General features: G+C 40.0%; 1 protein-coding gene across 1 annotated transcript; it reads left to right on the forward strand.

Annotated features, from left to right (window-relative positions):
* The first annotated feature begins 305 nt into the window (after positions 1-305).
* Lin7c (lin-7 homolog C, crumbs cell polarity complex component) lies at positions 306-10,868 on the forward strand. Its single transcript, XM_031371320.1, has 5 exons — positions 306-438; positions 3,694-3,812; positions 4,214-4,285; positions 6,251-6,460; positions 7,064-10,868. Exons 1-5 carry the CDS (start codon positions 402-404, stop codon positions 7,217-7,219), a joined length of 594 nt encoding a protein of 197 aa, XP_031227180.1. The 5' UTR covers positions 306-401; the 3' UTR covers positions 7,220-10,868.
* Positions 10,869-13,503: the final 2,635 nt, after the last annotated feature.

A 13,503-nucleotide genomic window follows, 5' to 3' on the forward strand; every position in this document is an offset into this window, starting at 1 on the left:
AACTTTGGATTTTTTAAATTAGATCTAGCTAGGATATTAAGAATTTATAAGAGATTCGGACACGGGGGAAACCGGCCTAGACGATCAGTGTGCAAATCCAAGGTCAGTGGCTGCCGTCCGTCAAGTAAGGCCTGGAACTAACGACAAGACTTCCCCGAGGCAGGGGACAGTCGGGACACCGGTTCTTTTCAACCTCAGGCTGTTGGAAGTGGACGAGCACAGACGCATGAAAGGAGGCCAACCTTCGGCCGCAAAGCCTACCCCGCCACCGCTCTGCGCAACTAACCGCAATCCTTCTCGCTTCTCGCGTTACTACCACCCTCGCCCTTCCGGATTCTCGGCCGGGTCCACCGCGGCCCCTCTGTCGTCATTTCCTTTGGGTCTGCCCCGCCGAAGAGAAGATGGCGGCGCTGGGAGAACCTGTCCGGCTGGAGAGGGGTGAGTGCGGCGGGTCTCGCGACCGCGGTGGCTGGGGCGGGTCTCGCGACCGCGGTGGCTGGGGCGGGTCGAGACTACGAAGCGTGTTGCCTGCGGACCGGAGCGAAGGCAAGGTGGCCGGGACGCTGATACCCAGAACCCCTCCTCGGCCTCCGCGCCGGGCCCTGCTCGCGGGTGGCGCTGATTGGCGTTTGAAAGATCGCCAGACCCGGGCCGTTCTCGCAGACGGTGGGCACTGCTCGCTTCAGCGATCTGCCCACGGCTGTAGGCACAGGCCCTTCCTGGGTACGCACGTACTGCAGGATCGGCTTTCAGCTTCATGAACCCTAAAAGCCAAGGCCACACACGCTGCTCGGCACTGTCTGCGGTCCTTGCCCCTGTGCGCGAACAGATGAGTGTGGCCTCTTGGCCTTGTTCTTACACTTGGCAGGCACAGGCACCTCCCCACAGAAATTCCCTCGCCCCCATTTAATACTCAAGACTCCTTCACTACTTGGACCACAACCTCCGGGCTTAGAGTTGCTATGTCCTAGCTTTCGCACTCCTCCAGCCACGGAGAGGAGGATGCTTTAAAAAAGAAAAAAAAAAAAAAAAATACCCAACTGACTTGATCTTAGGAAGGAGATTACATAACTAGGTGGAGTAGTGATTTGATTGTAAGTCACTTCTAAGTACCATGCGATTCCTTACTCATAAACCCTACAATTGGACACCTGGTTGGTTGATGGCTTCTTAGAGAGCAAACAGCCAAGAAAAATAAACCCTATTCAAGAGAAGCCTGTGAAGATCCTCTACCAGGGTCCGGTTGCAGATTTCCAGTATTGTACCCTGTTTTGCCCAAGTTAGATTTCAGAACAACTGGAACAAGCTTTTTACAATTAGTAGCCACAGCAATCAGGAAGTGCCAGTTAAGCATTTTGAGTACTGTTGGCAAACAAAGCCTGGAACGAAGTTTGACATTGCTTTGCATATATTAGTATTCACAGTTAAAGTCTCAATATTAATATTGTCCAAGAAGGAAGTAATTTTAAGATGTATGTACCTAATAGAACCTCTTTCCTAGTGCCTCACACACGGTGCTCATTAGTTTTGCTTTTTATTGCAGTGACCGTGGAAGCCTTTTATTTCATTTTAAATAAATGAGCTTGTTTCTGACAGGGTGGCTTTGGAAAGACGAAGGCAGGCTTACAGCTGTGTCGTTTTCGGTACTACAGTGTCAATGGGCTTTGTAAATAGGAGCAAATCTGTTGGTGTTAAACTAGAAGAGTAGCAAGTTTCAAACAAGATGGCCTTCTTTTGTATCTTTAAATGAAGCACAGAGTGTGGATCTTTACCCTCTGACATTTGCTTTTTGCTGTTATGAAGTTTTTCATTTAAACAGTACAAAGTTCAAAATATTGGTAGGAATGAAGGGCTAGTTGTTTTTGCCAGTTAGCTGGTGTCCTCCGATTCTGAGAATTCTAAGAGACCTAACCTCTTCTCAGGAGTTCCACAGTAAAATACCAGTACATATGACCAAGTTCCTGTTTTGCTTCTAAATCATCAAAGCATAATTAACTGGTGCGCAAACTTAATGAGCATGTATTTGGAATAGAGTTTTTAACTCATTTCTAAGTGTTGACTGGCTGGTCTCCCTTCTCTCTCTACCCGGTCCTGGTCTCTCTTCCCTTTTCCTTCTTTCCACCATGTTGTATTGAGCCGAGAGCCTTGTATACACTAGGGGAGCGCCCTACCACTGAGCTGTTTTTCCAGCCCTATATGTAGGATTTTAATGTGAATAATGTAACTTTGTAAATCAACAACTGGTAAGACAACATTTGCTAGCCATTCTGGTGGTGGGAAGTCAGAGCAAAGGCAGTCTGTTTGATTAGCCGATTAACAGCAGTTTGAGCTTTTACCATCTAAAACTGAATCAACTTTTTGCTTCTCTATTAAGTTATTTGGACTTTTTCATAAACAAATGCAAAGTCCTAACTAATTCTGTGTGAAGTAAATGTCTGGTTCTTTAATGTAGCATGAAATAAAAAACCTCCTCCACTTACGTCAAACTGTGCAAGGATTAGAATATATCGGATAGTATGTAGACTCTATATAGAACCCAAAGGTACCCTGGCCTTTGGAGGTAAATGAACACAATTAGAATTTACTGAAGAAGCTGTTAGTCAGCAGTAAGAATATACTGAGGCTGGGGTTCAGAAAAACCTTAGGGAAAAAATCAGAACAGAAGTTGTGATTAATAGTGTTATAACATGAATTTGAGTTTTCTAAAGTTCTTTCTTTGTTTACATTTTTTACATTCTCAATGACAGTTATTTAATATGCTAAATGAGTGTGTGTGTGTAATTCTCTAATACTTTTTTCTTTTTAAGTTGTATGTGTTGGGAGCCCTGGGGGGTGGGGTGCGGGGTGGCGTGGGCAAGAGGTGTCAGATCCTAGAACTGGAGGTTTAGTTTATTAGATGTCCAAGTGGGTGCTGGGATTAAAATTAATCCATACCAATAAGACATAACATCTGTGCTTGTGAAGGCTTTTTATTTCCTTTTCTTTTTCCCATATCAGAAAGGCACTGTTATTTCTGTTTTACAGTGAAAGACCATAAAACAGGCCAGGAAACTTATCTGAGGTCATCCACAAGCATTAAGACCAGGTTGATAAAGCTATTTTTTTTTTCCTTTTCCTTTCTGTTTTGTAAACTCTATCTGGACATGTCTGAATTAAAACACTGTTAGCAACCCTCTCAGCTAGTTGCATTTCCACGTGTTTGCCTTCAGGAAGTCAACAGTGATGTCACTAGTACATGGTGTTTTGTTGTGGTGGCGGTGGTGGTGGTGGTTTTGGTTTTTTTGGCTGCTTTGATTACAAATGAGATGATTAGGTAAATTTTTATTAACTAAATAATTCTTGATAATACTGTTAGCATTTTATCTAATCTAAAGATTTTTCCCCTTCTACCATTTATTCTTCATCTTCGAAGAATTTCAGTTTCTGTTTGGTTTTTGTTTTGTTTTGGGTGGTTGGTTGATTGGTTGGATTTTGGGTTTTGTTTGTTTGTTTGTTTGTTTGTGAGGCAGTATTGAAGCCCCAAATGGCCTTAACAGGTAGCGATCATCCTGCCTCAGCCTCTGAAGGGGAAGATTGTTCATATTGGAGGCCATAGCTGACTAGCCTTTGGATCAGTCTTAGCTTCTATAAAGCCCTAAAGGGATGAGGAGAATCTTTGGCAAGAATTATCATGTGCATTCTGTTTCCCTGTAGATATCTGCAGAGCAATTGAATTGTTGGAGAAATTACAGAGGAGTGGAGAGGTGCCGCCACAGAAACTTCAGGCTTTGCAAAGAGTCCTTCAGAGTGAGTTCTGCAATGCTGTGAGAGAGGTGAGTCAACATAATGGGTATTATCTCAAATCTTGAGATACTTAGCTACAGAAATATACTGAAATATTGTAGAGAATAAACTAGCAGCAGACATGACAGTGCACGCCAGTAATCCTAGTGCTGAGGAAGGTGAGGCAGGAGAAATGCCATGAGTTACACAGAGGCCAGCTGTGGGCTTGGGCTGGGTAGTTATAGACCAACCTGCTTGAAGTAAAGAAGAGATATGAGGGAAGGAAGAAAACATTAGGACTGGTATTCCTTCTCTCTTCTCTCTCTCATTTATTTGTTTTTCTTTGGAATGTTTTAGCTGGAGTTATAGCTTAGTGCTTGCCTAACATGTATTAACTTTGCAGAGGTTATAGTCCAAAATTTAAGTATGATGAAAACCTTGTGTTTTGCAGGTATACGAACACGTTTATGAGACTGTGGACATCAGCAGCAGCCCTGAAGTAAGAGCCAACGCAACTGCAAAGGTAAAGGGATTGTCAGTTATCAAAAGTGGGACTCCAAAAACTAGAACTAAAAGTAGAAATAGTGTTTATTGGGTTTAGGTAAGATATTTTGTGATACTGTTTAGATAATACATTGAAAATACAATAGTGTGTATACCATGCCTCATATTATTGTATTCAGTGTACTGTGCAGACTTGTGGATATAACATTAATTTCATAATCGATAGAGCGACTTTCTTGTTGCAGAATCAAACTTCTTTCCTTGAACCACAATCGTAAGTGAATGGTAATTCTAGGGACTTTTCCTAAAGCCCTCACATTACTCCTGGATTATCCCTTGACTTTGGCCTTGCACATATGGCCAGTGTTGGATCTAGGCTACCTCCTCAGCTACCTCCTCAGGGCCATAGATTGCATGTTTCTGTGCTTTGCTTTTCTTTTCTTTTCTTTTTTCTTTTTCTTTTTTCTCTTTTTTTTTTTTTTTTTGGTTTTATTTCGAGACAGGGTTTCTCTGTGTAGCCCTGGCTGTCCTGGAACTCACTCTGTAGACCAGGCTGCCCTCTGCCTCCCAAGTGCTGGGATTAAAGGCGTGCGCCACCACTACCCGGCTGTTTGTGTGCTTTCTTGTACCAACTTAGTTTTCCTTAAATAGCCTGAGACATTGAGCTAAATGTGTACCACATGTGCTTAAGAGTTACCATTAACTACTTAGTAGCAGGCTATTACTGCTAGTTACTGGTTCATGAAGGGAATTACTAGAGTCTTCATTAAATGCAAATACTTAAGCATATAGGTTTCCTTTGTCAAAGTCTCTAAATCCATAGAAACTTTGGGTTTGGGGCAGTGCGTGGGTATAGTTCAGTTATAGAGTGCTTGCCTAGCATGCACAAGGCTTTGAGTTCAGTCCATCACAGCACCACATAGACTGGGAGTGATGCCATGTGCCTGTAATCCTTCATTTGGAAAGTAGAGGCAGCAGGGACAGACATTTAAGGTTATTCTTGGCTCCTTAATATGTTTGGTGCCAGCCTGGGGTAAATGAGAGCCTGTCTCCAGAAGGAAAAGAACAACGCTTTTTGAAGTGTTGGCAGCATCCCCGCTACCCCAGCACATGAGGCTGAGGCATGAGGGTGAAGAGTTTAAATGTAGCCTGTGCTACAAAACTGCTTGCTTGCTTTCACCCCACCCCAAAAGGAAATTTGAATATCTCTTGTGTAGTTCTTGGAGTTTGCAAAGCTTGTGAGCCTTAGCGTTTTTCAGCACTTCAGACATAGTAGTTGGTGTTGGGTCTTTTTCCTCCTTTCTTCTCATTTTTGTTTTTCCATCCAGTATCCATAATGAAAATGGGGCCTTTAAAAGCAAAAGGAAACAGAATATAAACCCGTGTTAGAATGTAATTAGACATAGCTATGTTTCATCTTTTTCTTTTCCTTTTTTTTGAAGCAACAAAAAGCATTCCTATGGGTTATATGCCTCCTTCCTTCTCATTATTGAGTCACTTTTTGATATTTTCATTATTTACTATTTGGTACAATTACTTGACATAAGAACACATTTATATAAGTAGGTTTTGTCTTGCATCTGAAGAAACCAGTGTATTTGCTTTGAAGCTCAGTGCTGTTGGCATTCTCAGGGAGAGCTTCCTCTCTTAATAGCTACACATCTGTGTGCTTGGCAAGCCTTGCCTATCCCCGTGCATGTGTAGCCACATCTTTCTGAGTTCTGGAGAAGCTAATAGTGATCTGAAGCTTACCTTCTATCTCCATAATCTGAGTATCACTTTCAATTGTTATCTCCTACAAACTGTTTGACTTATCCCAGAGAAGTAGTAGAGGCTCACACATGAAAAACTATGTCCCTCAAAAAGGCTCTTGTAGGCTAGGAATATAGAGCAATGCACATTCTTAGCATATCTGAGTCTCTGGACTCAAACCCAGCACCTCTAAACTAAGTTCTATTCTTTGATATATGCATTTTTCTTTTAGGCTACTGTTGCTGCATTTGCTGCCAGTGAAGGACACTCTCATCCCCGAGTTGTTGAACTTCCCAAAACAGAAGAAGGCCTTGGATTCAATATCATGGGGGGCAAAGAACAAAACTCACCAATCTATATATCACGGATAATTCCAGGTGGAATTGCTGACAGACATGGAGGCCTCAAACGAGGAGATCAGCTACTCTCTGTTAATGGAGTGGTAAAGATAAATTGTATTTGTTTGCTATTTGCAGTAATGTGTTGTAGCCACTTGGGGGTGCACTGGAAGGGGGAAAACTTTTGAGAGTGACTTTTAAAATCCCTTGAGAGAAACCCAGGTGGCACTGTGATTTCTTTGATTTTTGTGATGACAGTGGAGCTTTTGTTGAGCAGAGGACCAAACTCAGAATCCTGTGTGTACTAGGCAACTTCTTACATTGACTCACATCCCCAGCCAGTGCTTTTTAAAGCACTTTCAGTGTGGCTGTAGGGTACTCCAAGGTTAAGGCGTAGTGCAGGGAGCCTGTGTATTTAAGTCAGAAATAGACTTTTTTCTTGTTTACAATGGCAATTACTTGATTTGCTCCTGACCTGGTGCAATAGTAAGGCATAGGTATTTCAGTGTTTGTTATTCTTAGAGTGTACACAAATGTGTCTCATAAGATTTCAGTGATTGAAGTGGTAGAGGGAGAGTATTATTTATGTAGTGCTGAAATGACATAACATGGACAATTTTTACTTCATTGTGTATTAAACCTTTTCACAGGTTAGATTACTTGTAAACCTAAATGTTAATGTTTGTTCTGTGTGTGCCTTTTTTCAGAGCGTGGAAGGAGAGCACCATGAGAAAGCGGTCGAGCTACTGAAAGCAGCCCAAGGGAAGGTTAAGTTAGTCGTACGATACACACCAAAAGTCTTGGAAGAAATGGAGTCCCGCTTTGAGAAAATGAGATCAGCAAAACGCAGACAACAGACCTAATCATTTAAAAACTTTATGTTCCTTTTGCTTTTAGCTAGGAAAGTTTCCTTGTGACCTACTGATGGCCTCGATGCCAGTGATTGTAAAACACCAGAAACTTCTGTGACCTCTTCTTGCCATTTTATAAATGCCTGTTTTAGCATCACTTATGGTTATAGAGAAGCATACACTTTTTTCTCACGAGAAAAAGTCAAAGTTGGTGAGGGCAGTTCTGTCCTGCTGTTTTTACAGGCCTTTTTCAAACAGATTTTGTCACAAAGTTGTTATAGATTTTTAATAATGCTTTTTTAATATTAAAATGTACTTTTACATTCTTAATCTTTTTTTAAAAAGAGGTTTTCTTTATTTGGCAACTTATTTACAAATAACAGCTCTCCAATATTTCCTTTTGCTTACTACAATTTCTTTGTGAAATTTCTCTTCATTTTTCCAAGAAATGAAATATAGCAGTCTTGCTTGTGGCAGTTTATCATGTGATGAGTATTGGCACCTTTGCTGCATTTTGTATTTGGAACATAACATGTCTATAATCAGTGGTAAATCATAGCTATCATGGGACCTTTTTATTTTTATTTAAACAATGTATAATGTATTCATTTTTACTGATTTATAAAAGTTTTTAAACACTGAAGCAATCATTGCTAAAATATGTATTTCATAATATTTAAGCAGTGAGGTGAGGATGTAATTTGATTATTAGCATTATCAATTAAATACTTTATTTATATTTAACAGTATGTCATAAATTATACATGCAAACAAGCTCAGATTTCAACTTTTCAAAATTTTTATGCTATTCATTTGTATTTAAATATATTTCTCATAATTTGGTTCTTTCATACCTAGAGATGAGTCAGTTAGGCTGTAGAGGCTGGGGAGAATGGAAGTAAGACAAGATAATGACTTCAACTTCTGGAGCCAGAAGTTCTTACTATCCTAGCTTCAGTACCAACTCGAAGGGCAGGAAGGATTTAAGATACAGAGACAGGCGGTTTTATATGGCTCACAGTGAGTGGGGCTCAGAATGATTTATATCTTGATAATTCAAATAGTGATGGGAATTTGGAACAATGCTTTTTACCATTTGTCCACTGGATGTCACCATTTTCCTAAAAGGCAGCTATTAATACATGATTGTGACTATGGTCTACTAAAATCTGATATCAAAGTGATTAATTTTCAGTTACAGATTATAGAAACACTTGTAAAGGGTTTAAGTGATATTAAAAAGAAAGTGATGATATTAAAAGGGTTTAAGTGATGTCGGAATTTGTCATAATTACGACTATTACCTTTATTTTTTAAAAATGGGCATTTTGTAGCATTCCTTCAGGAAGAATGGAAGTGTGTGTGTTTTCCTGCATGTGTGTGAGCACTGTGAGTCTTAACGATTAGTGCAGTTTTCAGTGGTTTTCAGAGTAAAAGTCAATCAACATGTTATTTATCATTTAGGAATTGAACACTGGATTGTGCATGGTTGAATGTCTTTAGTCCACTACAAAATGTGCTTGACATTGATAGGATCATGCTGAATTGTATATTTTCAAAATTAGCTCATGTGTTTTTAAAATGTTGAGACCAAAGTAGTATAGAAGAATATGACGTATTTTAATTTAATTGTAAAATTATTAGAGGTATTTGTTTTAGAACTCTATATTAAAGAAAAGTGTTGGTGCATATAGAACAGTACCGTTGTTGTTATGCTTGTATTTCTGCATCCTGGGATAGGAAACCCTGAGGAACTCTTGTCTTAGCTTAGCTACTGTGGCTGCAGTTGCTCCAGAGGACCTGTCAGCGTTCTGTTATGATTACAGCTTTCTGGTTTTATGTTTCGGCTGTCGCAGAATTTCAGCCAGTTACTTTTTGTTTTTTCTTAAGTATGTAGAAAAAGCTTTGTTTTCTTCTTCAGTAACTTACAGTCTATTCTTTGTGGGGACTGACACCTATTTATAATTCTTAAAAACAACTTAAAGGAGCCAAATACGTAGCTGTTCTTGGTACCGTTGAGCATGAGGAGCATAGTTGGCTCTCGTTGTTGCAGTTCTCCTATCTCAGAATTTTAAATATTGACCATAGGAAAAGTCAGTGGCAAATGTACAGTAGTCTTTTTGTGTACTAAACAAGGGAACAAATTTAATTAATATATGGATGATTTATGAATAAAACTAGGCAGTAAATATATAAAGGGTGTTTGTTTGACTTATAACTTACAAATGTAAATTTCCCTTAGCCCAGTGTTCCACTTATTTTCTGAAACATCTCAAAATGAGTTGACTTGACCTTAGCTGCATGTTAGAATGCCCTGCAGATCTTAAAACTCACCCAAGTCCCTCCCCATGCAGCTAATTCAAAATCATTCTTTATGATTGAAATTCAACATGACGCGTTTATGCAGCCTACCCTCCGTTGTTGTTAGAGGCTCATTCTGCACACCAGGCTTCAGAAGCACGAGCTCGTGGACTTTCCCATGCTATGGACTCTATCTAGAAATGCAGTTAATCTGAAGCTACTTAACGACTGATCTGTTTCTTAGTACTTCTTTATGGGCTTAAGAGGTATTTAGCATTCCTTATTAACAAAATAGTTAAAATCTACTTTTTGTTTTGTTTTGTTTTTTTGGTTTTTTTTTTTTTTAGCTCTGGCTATCCTGGAACTCTGTAAACCATGTTGGTTTCCTTTTGTTTCTCCTTTCCCTTTTTTTTTTTTTTTTTTTTAAATAAAGCCTACCAGTAATTCAATTGTAAAATCTTAGTGTTTTCTCCTTCTGTTGTTCCCTTTACCTTTAAAAAAAAACTGTAAAGGTTGTTATTTGAAGAGCATGCTTGAGTATTGCAGATGTGAAAGCACTGTAGGAATGAGTCTGCGCCGTTAGCTGTGGCTCCTTTACCTTCCATGGATGCAGTTCTGTTCTTTAGGGTCTCGCTTTTTAAGATCATCTTCCTGTTGTAAAAGTTTAAGGCATTTTGCTCAAGTTCTTTGTTTACAGTTAAAATGAATAGAATTTAATAGAAGATATGGTTACAGCTTACGTGGAAAGCATCAGCATGGCTTGGTATAGACTTACAAGAGTACATGTGATTATATTGTGGAATGATTATTGATATATAAGGACTCTAGTAATTGTACCTCCTGAATAAATGTCTGTGCGTTTTCTAACTTACAGTTCATTGTCTGTTCTGGCAACAATCTCATTTTGTAGTTTTTATTCTCCAAAATTGATGAGTAATGTTTCCTCAAAGGTTGTTGAAGTAATAATAGTTACATAAGGGGGGAAAGTCATTTGATTTCTAATTTTCAAGAAGTTTTAAACTAATTTGTAACTGGATGTGGTTTTTAAAAATATTGGCAAAGATTTGATAACCTTGTACTCTTTAGTTTGAGAAAATTATTTAGAATGTGAAACAGTGCTTTTTCAATAGATGAATCATTTAGCAATTAAATTCTGATTCTAAGGCATATTTAAAATATATTTGTATGAGTCATGCTTGTCCTTTGCATTTGACAAAATTGAAACAATTACAAATAGATGTATTTCTGAACGCTGTGTGTAAAATAACCTTTACATAGAGTAAGAACAAAATCCGTGGTGGTTCCTGACATGAAACTTCCAAGTTCTGTATTTGTTTGCCTTTCATAAAATATAACTAAACAAAACTTTCTCTTCTGTTATTTCAAGAGGTAATGTGACATGATTGATGGCAGAGGTGGATGCCCAGCTGCCCGCTTTAAATCCTCTTTGCCATCCTTACTGTGAACCTTAGGCAGGTACTTCCCTGTCCTGGGTGAATGCCCTGCAGAGCTTTGTTCCATCTGCCATCTGCACTCAGTGTGCCTGTGCTGTCGTCTCTAAAGCTTTTTTAGGCCCCCTGCAAGTACTGACTGTGTAGTTCCCACATACTAAGAAGCCTTGGGACCCTATTAGCGAAAGAAGTAGTTGGTGCTACAAGATACCTCAGCAAGTAAAGACAAATGCCACCAGTTTGATGACCTAAACTCAGGCCCCAGGACTTAAAAGGAGAGATCCTGCCTTGGAAATTTTACTATAACCAGTATGTATGGATAAATACAAAATGAAGCTTTTAAAATCAACAGCCAACTGTTAAAATTAGTGGCACTTTTGAGGAGTGAGGCCATACTCAGAAAGAAATTTGTTGGAAAATAATTTCAGTTACAGTGCTAAGTGAGAAGGCACCTTGTAAGGAGAGTGACTTAGCTCTAGCTGTATAGACAGTATGTTGCGTGGGTGGTAAAGACATGGGGGAGGGGTTGTCAGGCTGGGGTAGAGTGCCTGCCTACCACACTTGTCCTGGATTTGATCCCCAGAAACCTCCCCAAAAATTGTCTTGGAAAAAAAAAATAGCCAGGCAGCCAGGATACAACAAAAGCATCTATGAGGTCTTTGAGAAAATGTATTCTAAAAACAGGAAAATTATATTTCTGGCTTTTAAAATATATAAGTATATATTATATATAAATATTTCTAAAGCCAGAAATATAGTTGATATATGTAATAACATATATATATATATATATATATGTATGTATATATAAACACAAGAAGCCTAGAGTTTAGATGTGACCTGACCTTTAGTGTTTTACAGTGTAATTACAGTGTAAAAGTTCTGGAATCCTAATCCCTGACCTTACATGGAGTTAGGTCTGTTCAAAAGTAATCCAAGTTAATGGGGGAAATTTAAGGCAGCTCAAATCCTCATCGGGGAGATTTGAACCCAGACAACACCACAGAGGTGGGGATCTGGGTAGGAGCTTCTGCATGTTGCAGAATGTGGAGATTTGCCAGTAGACCCACAGCAGAGGCAGGGATGATGGTGTGCACAGCCTCCCTAAAGCATGAAGAAACAGCCGGCCGTCGTCTTAACATTTGTTCATCCAACCAGCTCAGAATTTACACTCTGGTGTCATTACCAGAATCCAGCCCTGAACCAGAATTCAGTGTGGCTTCTTCCGTGTGCAGTAAAGATTCCAGTGGAAATCTTGTAAGAGGATGAGAGTCCTAACATTTGAGAGCTAGGGGCTTGCTTCCTGTTTTCTGTGGTGGAGATAACCTTAGGCACTTGTAGCAGTGTCTGTCGAGGCTCATCCATTCCACAGGGCATCCATAGCTTTCCATGTTTTAGTCTAGTAGCAGCGTGGCTTTATCAGTTAACCGGCTAGCACTGGCATTGTCTTTGGTTTGAAGGAAGGCTCTACATACATCTACAACAGACCTTTCTCTAATTGGAATGATGAGATTGTCTTTGGCCAGAGGTATGTTGATCATGCAGGTCGCCTGAGATCCACCTGCCTGTTGAAAAGCATCGGTTCAGCCAGAACTTGCAGCCTGCTCAAGTCTCCATTATGCTGAGAGTGAAGCCTAAGGATCCTTCTTAATCCAGGGCTGCGGTCCCCTACTGCTTGCTAGTACACACTCCACATTTTGGGCTTGGCTGTTTGTTCTGAAGTAAGGTCTCATTTTGTAGCCTAAGCTCAAGTTTAGTTAATTGCAAGGGATTACTGCATGTGGAGTTCACATTTCTGTTAAAGCTTAGGCAGGCCTATATATACTTTAAGTTTGAAAAAGAAATGGCCCTCAAAATCAGCCAGGCTTCTGTAGACCACAGCCCTCGTCATACAGGATTGACTTGCCAGTCAGATCCTCACTCGAGGGAGTGCTCCCTGCGGAAGAAACACCCTCACTCGAGGGAGTGCTCCCTGCAGAAGAAACACTAAGGTCACCACTAAGGTAGAATTCAAATTTAGTGGCTATGTAAAGGAACACAGAAATGGTTTTGTTTTGTTTTAGTAAAAAGTAGAGCATCTAGAGACAAAATAGACACTTTCTGCAGAGTTAGTTGAACTTTGCACATACTGTCCAAGTATTCTAGCACTGAGCTGAGTCCCCAGTAAAATATAGTGTCAACGGTTTGTTATAGACATAGGTAGATATGGAACTTTAAAATACAATGATTGTTTTGTAATACAAATATTTCCTTTGAATCTATCTGATGAGGATAAGGAGGCAGTAACACACTTTGTTTTTCTAGCTGGTTGGTTCTTGTTTGTGAGATTGGGATCTTACGGTAGGCTGGGAGCAGTACCTAGCCATGTGTGTAATTTTGTATGCAATTGAAAATATAGGCCGGGCAGTGGTTGCACATGCCTTTAATCCCAGCACTTGAGAGACAGAGACAGGCAGATTTCTGAGTCCAAAGGCTAGCCCGGTCTACAGAGTGAGTTCCAGGACAGCCAGGGCTATACAGAGAAACCCTGTCCGAGAGAGAGAG

Source organism: Mastomys coucha, unplaced genomic scaffold (assembly GCF_008632895.1).
Source record: "Mastomys coucha isolate ucsf_1 unplaced genomic scaffold, UCSF_Mcou_1 pScaffold15, whole genome shotgun sequence".
In the NCBI taxonomy this organism is placed as follows: domain Eukaryota; kingdom Metazoa; phylum Chordata; class Mammalia; order Rodentia; family Muridae; genus Mastomys; species Mastomys coucha.

Coding starts and splice junctions, on each gene's coding strand:
- Lin7c (XM_031371320.1), top strand. CDS start 402: ATGGCGGCGCTGGGAGAACCTGTCCGGCTGGAGAGGG. Junction 439..3,693: donor ACCTGTCCGGCTGGAGAGGG/GTGAGTGCGGCG, acceptor GTTTCCCTGTAG/ATATCTGCAGAGCAATTGAA. Junction 6,461..7,063: donor TACTCTCTGTTAATGGAGTG/GTAAAGATAAAT, acceptor GCCTTTTTTCAG/AGCGTGGAAGGAGAGCACCA.